Here is a 10,654-nt window from a genome sequence, read left to right on the forward strand (position 1 = left end):
GCTGTGGGGGCCCGGGAGGCTCCCCGAGGGGCGGCCCAGCTTGTGCTGCGCTGACCTCTCGTCCGTGAGGTCGGCACATCTCTCCCGTCTGGCCCCCGACTCTCCGCACCCCCAGGGAGGGTGCCCCCTGGGTAACGTGAGCGACACTGGTCCTCGCTGGCAGCGCCTGCTCTCCTGCCTGGGGCCCAGACCTCAGGCCGCCCTCCCGCCATCCGGTAAGTGAGACCCGGAAGCCTCAGGTGGCCTGGGCCACAGCGCAGGGCACCCTGGTTCGGAATCCTGCTTTCCCGTGGCTGGGGCGCCCATGCACATGTGACACAGGCTCTATTCTCCACAGATTGACCGGCTCATTAATTATGGGGCTGACATCCTGAAGCCGGTGACGCTCGTGCAGGGGGACAAGATGGCTGTGGGCACCGCCGTCGATTACGGGTATTTCAGGTTCTACCAGGTATGGCTTTACGCCTGTCGGTGGTGGGAGGAGAGGAGCTGGGCCACGGGCCCCCACGCCCGACGGAAGCCCGCCCCGGGCCTGCAGGAAGGGAAGATGTGGGCTCCCCGGCGCATCCTGCTGGCGTGGCTGCTGGCGTGGCTGCCGGCGTGGCTGGGGGGGTGGCTNGCTGTTGCACTTTGTCCCCACCATTAGGACGTGTGTCGCCCTGGGGTGGCAGGTGAGGGCGGGGGGCTGGGGCCCTGCGGTCCCTGGCGGTGAGCCGGTGCTGCGCTGCAGGACCGGAAGATCGCGCACTGCCCCTTCCATGCGCTGATGCCGGCCGAGCGGGAGATCTTCCTGGCCCGGAAGAGGGTCCTGGAGTACATGGGCTTCCAGCTGCGCCTCGCCGTCTTCGCCAAGGAGAGCCAGTGGGACCCGAAGGCGCTGTACCTGAGCAAGAGAGGTGGGTGTGGGCGGGCACGGCCGGGCGGGTGAGAGCCGCGCGTGCCTCCCAGGGAGCGGGAGGCAGCGCAGGGCCGGCCCCTTCGCACCCTGGCCAGCCACCCACGTCTCCTGTGTGTGACGGAGCGTCCCCAGAAAGGACAGAGTCACATACCCAGTGGCCTTTGCTTCTGTGTCACCGAGAGGCTGGGGTTGTGACAGTTGTGTAGGAGATGCTCCTCTAGGCGGCGCCTGCTGCTCGGGCCTAGTGCTGCCCTGGCTGCCCGACCCCCAAGCCCCGGCGCCGCCAGTCCTCTGCCCCAGCTGCCCCACCCCTTCACCCTGGCCGCTCGCAGAATGGTTTAACCACAACAGACTCAGTGTGATGCACCGTGTGACTGGGCCGAAGAAGAAACTCCACGGGATTGTTTCAGCTGATACAGAGAAAGCGTCTGACAGAACCCGGCATCTTACAGGGTAAAACATATGACAAACAAGGAATAGGGGGCCACCTACTTAACCTGCTTAGGGGCACCGACAACACAGTGCTTTCTCCCGGAGAAGGGGGAGGGGCACGTTCCTGCTCCGTGCTGCACTGGGGTCGGCCGGTGTGACCGTCAAGAAGAAAACAGTCATTCGTATTGGAAAGGAAACAGTTAAAGTGTCTCTCTTTCCAGTATCTTATAGATTGAGAATCCTAGGAATCCACTTTGTAAGCTAAACCTAATACTAAACTATTAAACTAGGGGCACCGGGGTGGCTCAGTTGGCTGAGTGTCTGACTCTTGATTTCAGCTCAGGTCATGATCCCGGGGTCGTGGGATCGAGCCCCGCATTGGGCTCTGCTGAGTGTGGCGCCTGCTTAAGATTCTCTCTCTCCCTCTCTCTCCCTCCATCTCTCTCTCTCTCTCTCCTTCCCTGTGCTCTTCCCCTGCTGGCCTTCTCTCTCTAAAAACAAGACAAAACAAATAAAACCCTTAAAACAAAAAACTGGTAGGCTAAGTAAATATTACAACATTAACATAAATATAACTCTGTTACACTGTTGTAACTAATGAATGTGCTCAGTAGGTTGCAGGATATGAGATCAGTGCACAAACATCCAGGGTATGTCCACAAATCGCAGCAAGCAAAGCAAAAATGAGATTAAAATATTTTTTTAAATTTTACATTCTTAATTTTTATTTTTGAGAGACAGAGTGAGACAGAGCGTGAGCAGCGGAGGGTCAGAGAGAGAGGGAGACACAGAATCCGAAGCAGCTCCAGGCTCTGAGCTGTCAGCACAGAGCTTGACACGGGGCTCGAACCCATGACTGTGAGATCATGAGCTGAGCCGAAGTCGGACGTTCAACCGACTGAGCCCCCCAGGCACCTCTCAAAAATGAGATTTAAAAAACAGCTTCATTTACAGTATCAGTAAGAATAAAATGCTGCTTAATACATTTAACAAAAGCTGTGCAGAACTTACCCGCTGAGAACTGCGCTGCTGACGTGAAAGGAGGCCTCCCCGAGTGGAAGGACGTCTTGTCAGAATCCTGTTGTCCACTTTGCACGAATTGAGAAGCCGATTTCAAAATTCAAAGGTCCCGGAATAGCTGTAGCAATCTCGAAAGAAAAGAGCAAAGTTGAAGGACTCCTACTTTCTAAACTCAAAACGACAAACTTACTGCTGCAAAACGACAGCACATACGGTGAGGCCCTGGCGTGAAGTGTACGGAACGATGAGCTAGAACACGCTAGAACACACCGGAACCAAACCCACGTGTGTGTCAGTGAATGCAGCAAGCATGCCGAGGCCTTTTCAAGAGCTGAGACTTTTCAGTAAACAGCGCTGGGGCGGCTGGCCATCCAGACACCCTAGAACGAGGCTTGGCCCTGCCTCCCACCACATACCAGATTTAATTCAATTTGCATTGAAGACCTAAATGTAAGCACTTAGTCTATAAATTTCCATCAAAGGAAACTTAGGGACAAATCTTACTATCCTCGGACTCGCAGTGAGGTCCTAGGTATGACACCAAGAGCATAAGCGACGAAAGAAAAAATGGATAAATTGGATTTCATCAAAATTAAAAACATTTGTGCTTCAAAGGACACTATCAAGAAAATGAAAACACAACTGACAGTGTGGGAGATATAATGGTATGTAGGATACATTGAAAAATTGTAGATCTCCATAATAAAGACAAATACTGAATTAAAAATGAACAGGGGTACCTTGGTGACTTAGTATGTTAAGCATCTGACTTCGGATCAGGTCACGATCTCACGGTTGGTGGGTTCGAGCCCCACGTCGGGCTCTGTGCTGACACCTCAGAGCCTGGAGCCTGTCTCAGATTCTGTGTCTCCCTCTCTGCCCCTCCCCCACTTGCACTTTGTCTGTGTGTCTCTCTCTCAAAAATAAACATTAACGTATTTTAAAAAAAATGGACACAGAGTATAAATAGGAATCTCTCCAAAGAAAGATACACAAATGGGCAATAAGCACATGAAAAGATGCTCAACATCATTAGTTATCAGTGAGGTACAGATCAGACCGCACTGGGATGACCGCTCTCCAGCCCCCGGGATGACTGTAATCAAAAAACAGCGTGTGTTGGTGAGGACATGCAGCAGGTGGAGCCCTCGTACGGCGCTGGTGGGAACACGATGTGGCGCAGCCTCAGATGCTGATCGTGCAGTCACCGTATGACCCAGCAATGCCACTCCCAGGTAGAAACTCGAGAGAAGTGAGAACATAAGTCCACCCAAAACTTGTGCTCCACTGACTACAGCAGCGTTGTTGATAAAAACCAAAGGATGGAAGCAACCCAGGATCCATCACCGGATGGATGGATGGATGGATGGATGGATGGATGGATAAGCACATCGCGGCACAGCCATTTGATGGAATGTTATTCGTCCGTGAAAAGGATTGAAGCACTGACACGGGGTGAGGCGCCGACACGTGCTGTAACATGGACGAACCTCAAAAACATTGTTTTAAGCAAAAGAATCTGGCCCCACAGCCCACGCACAGACCGTATGATTTCATTCACGTGAAATGTCCAAACTGGGCGAATACGGAGAGACAGAGTGGCTCGGTGGCCGCTGGGCCTGGAGGGCTGGGGACTCGGGGCCGGAGGTCACCGGGCTGGAGTGACGGGCACGTTGGAGCCCTGGTCGCGGGGGTGGCTGCGCGCCTGCGGATGAACTGATGGCCGCTAACTCGTGCACTTAAACGCATGGATTGGATGGAATGTGAAGCCGATGTCCACAAGGTGTTAACGAGCCCAGCACTGTAGCAAAGAGGTGCTCTTTCCACGGTCCGTGTCCTTTGAAGGAGGTGACCGTGATGCCGTGGCACCACGGGATCCGTGTCCGTCTCTGCCTTGTCACCTCTGCTGGTGCCATGTGGTCTTCACGACGATGGCTTTGACTCGTGCGCACTGTCCTGGGCCCATGCTCTACCCGCCCTAGCAGTGGGGTGCAGCCCTGGGTGCTGGTGGGCACAGGAAGGGTGGGGGAGGGAGGGCCCCACCTTCTCTGTCCCGTGGCCAGCAGGTGTCTGTGGGGCCCCTGCTGAATTAGAGGGTAGACGGCCTTCCTGGGGAGGGCTGATGTGCCGTGTGCGGAGAGGAGGGTGGAGGGGTGCAGCGGACCCCGGCAGTGACCGGGGGGTCGCGGCCTCTGGCCCCCCGGCCCCCGTGTGTCCTGCTGCCGGCTGCCGGGCCGCAGAGCCGGGAGTGTCCGCTCCAGAGACTGTCGTGAGCTGGTCAAGGACGAAGAAGCCCAGTGGCCTTTTAACGTCGTTCACCGAGCCGGCTGACGACGGGGGGTGGGGGGGCCGGAGGCTGCAGACGTGTGTCCAAGGGGAAGCCCCTCCCCAGAGGCTGTGGACCCCCCCCTCCCCAGAGGCTGTGGACCCCCCCCAACGGCCCCAGGCTCCGCCCTGTGCCCTCGGACTTGCCTCGGGGCGGTGAAGGCCTGGGGTCCCCCCCAGTTCCCTGCAGCACGGGGACTGGTCTCCCGGCAGGCGGGTGCTGGAGGCGGGGGGCTCGGGGGNATGGGGACCGAGGTGCTTCTCTGTCCGTGCAGCGGAGCTGACCGCCTACCACAGGCTGAAGCGGAAGAGAGAAAGCCTGTCCAAGCCACTGCACGTGGAGGAGCAGGGGCGGTGAGTGGCTGGCCAAGGGTGGCCGCGGGCTGGACCCTGTGACCGGCCCGAGCCCCCACCCGGGACAGCGTTGTTGTCACTGTCAACAACAGCGGAGACGGGGTGGCGGATGGGGTCACAGGTGCACTCCCGAGTGGCCCAGCGGGGTGTGAGCCTAGGCTCCGCTCCCGAAGACATGTCAGCGGGCTCAGTGGACGCACTGCCCGGTGCCCCGCGCCCCTCCCAGCCCCTCCCCCGCCGGCTCCTCCTCCGGGTCACGGCTTTGCAACCACCCTGCTGTTCCGGAACAGTCTCTGTGTAGACGTGTGCACCTTATTATCCCTGTGGGTGTCCTGGAAGCTGCCTGCCAGTGATGCCTGGTGGGTGCGGTGGGGTGATGAGCGGGGACAGGCCGGGGGGTGCGTCCACTTGGGGGCTCGTCTTCCTCCTGAGGCAGAGCCCGGGCGCGCCAGGGACCCCCAGTCCCACGTGTGCCTCATGGCGAGGTGCACGAGGGCCCGTGACGCCATGGCCTCGCCACCCGTGTGGCCCTGGCGCGAGCACTCCGGTGGCAGAGCGTGCGCCTGCTGTTCTGAGTAGCCCTGTGCTGGACGTGTGTCCACGTGGGAGTGGCCACCTGTGTGGAGGATGGCGGCTCCGGCGGGGACAGCAGGAGGGTCCCGGAGCTCGGGGTGGGTCGGCCACGGACGGCAGGCAGCGGGGCTCCCTTGCAGGATCCCCTTCTTCAAGTTCTGCTACCAGTGCGGCCGCTCGGTCGGGGTGCGCCTCGTGCCCTGCACCCGCTGCTACGGGATCCTGACCTGCAGCAAGTACTGCAAGACCAAGGCCTGGGGTGACTTCCACAAGAGGGACTGCGGCAGCCTGACGGCCATCGGTGAGTCCGGCTGTTGGGCGGCTGCCTGCTGTGTGTGAGGACTCGGGCGCCGGCCTGTGGGGTGGCTGAGTGAGGGTGTCCTTTATGCCCTGAAATCGCTCGGATTCAAGCCACCTTCCAGAGTTCCCAGATGGGCCTGTTGTGTAGACAGGGAGGGCACTGAGCCCACCTGGTTCTTCTCCAGGCGTCATGGGACCATGACTCCCCGGAGGTGGGCAGAGCCTGGGCTCCACAGAACCGGGACGCGATCCCTGGGGCTCCATGGGACACGACGTGAGGGCTCTTCTAGACCTGTGGGGGGCTCCGCTGGACACGTGGGGGCTCCTCTGGACACGTGGGGGCTCCACTGGACACGTGGGGGCTCTGCTGGACACGTGGGGGCTCCTCTGGACACGTGGGGGCGCCTCTGGACACGTGGGGGCTCCTCTGGACACGTGGGAGGCTCCTCTGGACACGTGGGGGCTCCTCTGGACACGTGGGGGCTCCTCTGGACACGTTGGGGGGCTCCTCTGGACACATGGGGGCTCCTCTGGACACATGGGGGGCTCCTCTGGACACGTTGGGGCTCCTCTGGACACGTAGGAGCTCCTCTGGACACATGTGGGTGTCCTGGTGGGCACTGGTTTTCGGATCATAGGGCATTTGGCCTTGGTGCTGCTTCTGGAAGGTTCCTCCTAGCCTACCCTCCCCACATCCCTTCCTTTGGGATGACCTGAGGAGGAGCTACAGGCTTGTGGGTGGTGACCCCTCACCATGGTGCCACTACCCTGAGGGGCCAGTGGTGAGCACAGCTGTGTGCACACTCATCCCCTGGCCCTTGATCAAGTGGGGGGGAGGGGCAAGGCACCCTTTCCCTGAGCCTGTCTTTGGTGTGGACGGACAGAGAGGCTGGGCTGACCCCCGCCCTTGGGTCCGTGGCTCTCTGTCCTCCATAGTCACCCGTGTACAGTGGGGATTTCACCAGCAGGCCCCTCCTGTGGGGTGTGCCTGGCTGTGCACAAGACATGGGGACCCCAGGCTGGGAAGCCCCTCTCTGGAGCTATTACGGCTCCCACTCAACCGTTGCCATGCACGCCATACGTGTGCAAGCACGAAGCCAGACCTGGCATGGGGGGGGGAGGGTTTCTCGTCGCCCTGCGTGCAGCGGGGGGCGCCGTGTCCCAGGGGGCAGCAGGCTGGCAGGGCCCGGGGCGCGTGGCACCCCTGCAGCGGGCCTGTGCTTCAGCCTCCCTGGAGACGGCCCAGGCCCTCACCTCCCTCCTCCCCGCAGCGCCTTGCCCAGGGGCCCGCCTGGAGGACATGCAGCTGGGGGAAGAGTCGCAGTGATGGCGCGATGCCCGAGGCCTGGGAGGGCCTGCGCTGCGGGCGGGTCCCACCCTCGGGGCCGCCTGCAGGCTCCTGGCCCCAGAGTCCTCTGGCCTGGTGCAGGGGCCTGTACCCACAGGGCTGTGCGTGGCCGTGTGTCCTTCCCAGCCTCGCAATAAAGTGGCCCCACTGGGGAGCCTTTTAACCCTTTCTGCCTTGCTCCGCCCCGACGCACACAAGCCCAGAGCTTCCGAGGGCCTGGCCGCCCCTGCCCGGCGTCTGTGGAGGAGGGTCAGGACTGGAGCGCCGTCCAGAGATGCCCGTGGGAAGGTCACTCCTGCGCCTCCGGGGGGGGAGGGGTGTTTGGGGGCTTCCCCGGAGCTCCCAGCCCGGACTCTATCGGTTCGGTTCCTGCACAGAGGCTCCCGGCTCCCTGTCCCCCCTGTGCGCAGGGGGTTCATGTCTTCCGTGCACATTTGCCGCGCGCGCACGTGTGTGTGTGTGTGTGGTGTGCTCTGGGGGACCCTGCATGTGGAAGTCACCTGTGACTGAGATGGAGGCGGTTGTGGGGGTGCCTGTGAGTCAGCGGCGTGGCCGCAGCGACGCCGGCCGTGGGTGGTGGGGCTGCTTTCTGGAGGGCGTGGGAGGAAGGGGCAGTGAGGTCTGAGGACCGGGGTGTGACTCCTGCGAGCACTCGGGNGCCGTGTGCTGGTCAAGGCGGCCCCACCCGCAGCCCTGGTTTTGCCTGATTTCCCTGATCCCTTGTCAAAGCTGGGGCCCCTTAGTGCAGAGCTGGCTGGGGGGCTCCCCGGGGGGCCCTGGAGGCGCGAGGAAGCACCTGAGCGGGAGGAGAAAGGACCCCGAGTGCAGCTGGGTATCAGCCCGTCCTGGCGGCAGGCAGCGCCGGAGGCAGGGGACCAGGGGCCGCTGGCGTCTGCGAGGCCAGAAGATCCTAACAGCGCGTCTCAGTTGTGAACGTCTAGTGAACGATCTATACACAAAAGCAAGAGAAGATTAAGTGACGATTATCCCCAAACCCGGAAATGACCACTGGCACCGCCTCCTCCAGTCCCACGTGTGCGCATCACAGCCACACCGCCCACACCACACACCGCACACGCGCACCCCATGCACGCACGTGCTGCACACCACCCGCAGCGCACAAACGTCACATGCACACAGTGCACACACAGCCCACACCACACACGCACCACACACCGCACACCCCACGCACGCACGTGCTACACACCACCCGCAGCGCGCAAACGTCACACATGCGCACAGTACACAGCACATAACGCACACGCGCACCCCACACACGCACATGCTGCACACCACCCGCAGCACGCAGACGTCACACACGCGCACAGTACACACATGGCACACAACGCACACACACTGCACACACACATGCACACCACACGCACGCACGTGCTACACACCACCCGCAGCGCGCAAACGTCACACACGTGCACAGTACACGACACACAACACGCACCACACGCCGCACACGCACACCCCACGCACGCACGTGCTACACACCAACCGCAGTGCGCAAACGTCACACAACACACACGCACCACACACACGCACGTGCTACACACCACCCGCAGTATGCAAACGTCACACATGTGCACAGTAGACACACAGCACACAACGCACACGCACACCCCACACACGCACGTGCTGCACACCACCCGCAGTGCACAAACGTCACACACGCGCACAGTACACACATGGTACACAATGCACACACACCGCACACGCGCACAGTACACACACGGCACACAACGCACACACCGCATACGCACACCCCATGCATGCACATGCTGCACACTACCTGCAGCTCGCAAACGTCACACACGCGCACAGTGCAGACACGGCACACACCACACACACCACACACCGCACACGCGCACCGCATGCACACACGTGCTGCACACCACCCGCAGCGCGCTAACGTCACACACGCGCACAGTACACACAGCACACAACCCACACCCACCACACAATCTGAAAGTGGGAGCGTGATCTGTGGATTCCAAAGGTAACCACACATCTAGCTGTGCGTTAAAAGTTTTCTGCAACATAACTTTCCCCAAATGAAGACAGGTTCGAGCCCCGCGTCGGGCTCTGTGCTGACAGCTCAGAGCCTGGAGCTGCTTCCCATTCTGTTGTCTTCTCTCTCTGACCCTCCCTCGCTCACACTCTTTCTCTCAAAAATGTAAAAAAAATTTTTAGAAGAACACAATAATGAAAACGTTGAAAATACCCCTAGTCTTACTGCTCAAGGATAAACCCAAACATACCAGATTTTAATCTGTGCACAGGTGCACACGTGCATGCACACCCATGCGTGGGCGCACACAGATTTTTTTCATGTGTCCTTCCATTTGTTTCTCATTAAATGGTTCATCCTGTGACCTGAGCCTGCCTGCCTGATGCGCCGCGTGCTCCCTGCCCTTCCCGCGAGGGTGCGGCCGCGTGTGGCGCCCAGTGGTTTCGGGGCTCACTGGTGAGCGACGCCCGCTGCCACGCTCCATGCCGCGTTCACAGAGGCAGCTTCTAGCGTTTCGGAGCGCTCCCGTCTTCAGCCTCGTTCTCTCAGCCTCCTTGCGAGGCTCGTGAGCAGGTCTGTGCCTGGGGCGCCTGGGGCCTGCGGGCGGTCCTCTGCGCACGCGATGGCGCGATTGGGCTTTTCCTGGTCTGTTACTGGAGATGCCCGCCCTTCCTGCCCGCCTCTTGTGCAGAGGACCTTCTCCCTGTTTGAGCTTCGCTGCATGGAGTTTCTCACGCTGCCTCAACTCCTGTCCTGGGTGGGGTTTGCTGGCAGGTCTGGGAAGCGGTCCCCACACGGAGAGGATGTAGGGCCCAGATTTTACTAGCAGTCTTCATGCATTTTTGTTTTACCTGTGATTTTGCAACCGGCCTGGAATGAATTATTGTGTTAAGATCTGAGAGCCGCCGGCAAGAACTGTCTCCAGAGGCCGAGTGGTGATGGAACCCTCCGGAACCCTCTGGAACCCTCCACCTGCCTGCCGTATGTGCACACGGCAACCGAGTCCCAGACTCTCCAGGCTGCAGCCCCTGTGGCATTTCCGTTTCCCTGTGAAAGGCACTGGCTGGTACTGCACGTGGACTGGGTCCCCGAGTAACTGCTCTGATGGTCCGGGGTGAGCGGGGGAGCCCGCGTCTGCGGCGTGGGGGCCTCCAGGCGAGGACGATGGTCCGGGGGGAGCGGGGGAGCCCGCGTCTGGGGCGTGGGGGCCTCCAGGCGAGGATGTGCTCTCCCGGCCCAGCTTCATAGTGTCCTGTGCAGAGGACTCAGCCCTGGCTGCTCCCAGACCTTCTCTCCTCCACCCCATCCTGTGCTGTCTGCTCAGCTCTGCCTTCAAAGCTGGGCCCAGTCAGGCCGCTTCCAGAACCTCCTGCGACTCCAACGCTTG

The 10,654-nt window shown here is 60.4% G+C and overlaps 1 protein-coding gene and 1 long non-coding RNA gene across 2 annotated transcripts in view; one reads left to right on the forward strand and one right to left on the reverse strand.

The window, feature by feature from the left end:
• Positions 1 to 7,418, forward strand: part of ANKMY1 (ankyrin repeat and MYND domain containing 1) — a 33,534-nt gene extending 26,116 nt beyond the window's left edge. The window contains exons 13-17 of the mRNA XM_077757364.1: positions 338 to 451; positions 731 to 896; positions 4,951 to 5,029; positions 5,743 to 5,903; positions 7,174 to 7,418. Of these exons, the coding sequence (XP_077613490.1) occupies positions 338 to 451; positions 731 to 896; positions 4,951 to 5,029; positions 5,743 to 5,903; positions 7,174 to 7,229 (576 nt within the window). The 3' untranslated portion in view covers positions 7,230 to 7,418. The remainder of the gene's footprint in view (positions 1 to 337; positions 452 to 730; positions 897 to 4,950; positions 5,030 to 5,742; positions 5,904 to 7,173) is intronic.
• Positions 4,919 to 10,654, reverse strand: part of LOC144226068 (uncharacterized) — a 6,490-nt gene continuing 754 nt past the window's right edge. The window contains exons 2-3 of the long non-coding RNA XR_013333529.1: positions 8,047 to 8,199; positions 4,919 to 4,973 (exon numbers count right to left, since the gene is read on the reverse strand). This is a non-coding gene — a long non-coding RNA (uncharacterized LOC144226068). The remainder of the gene's footprint in view (positions 4,974 to 8,046; positions 8,200 to 10,654) is intronic.

This window comes from Crocuta crocuta, unplaced genomic scaffold (genome assembly GCF_008692635.1).
Source record: "Crocuta crocuta isolate KB4526 unplaced genomic scaffold, BGI_CrCroc_1.0 scaffold290, whole genome shotgun sequence".
In the NCBI taxonomy this organism is placed as follows: Eukaryota; Metazoa; Chordata; class Mammalia; order Carnivora; family Hyaenidae; genus Crocuta; species Crocuta crocuta.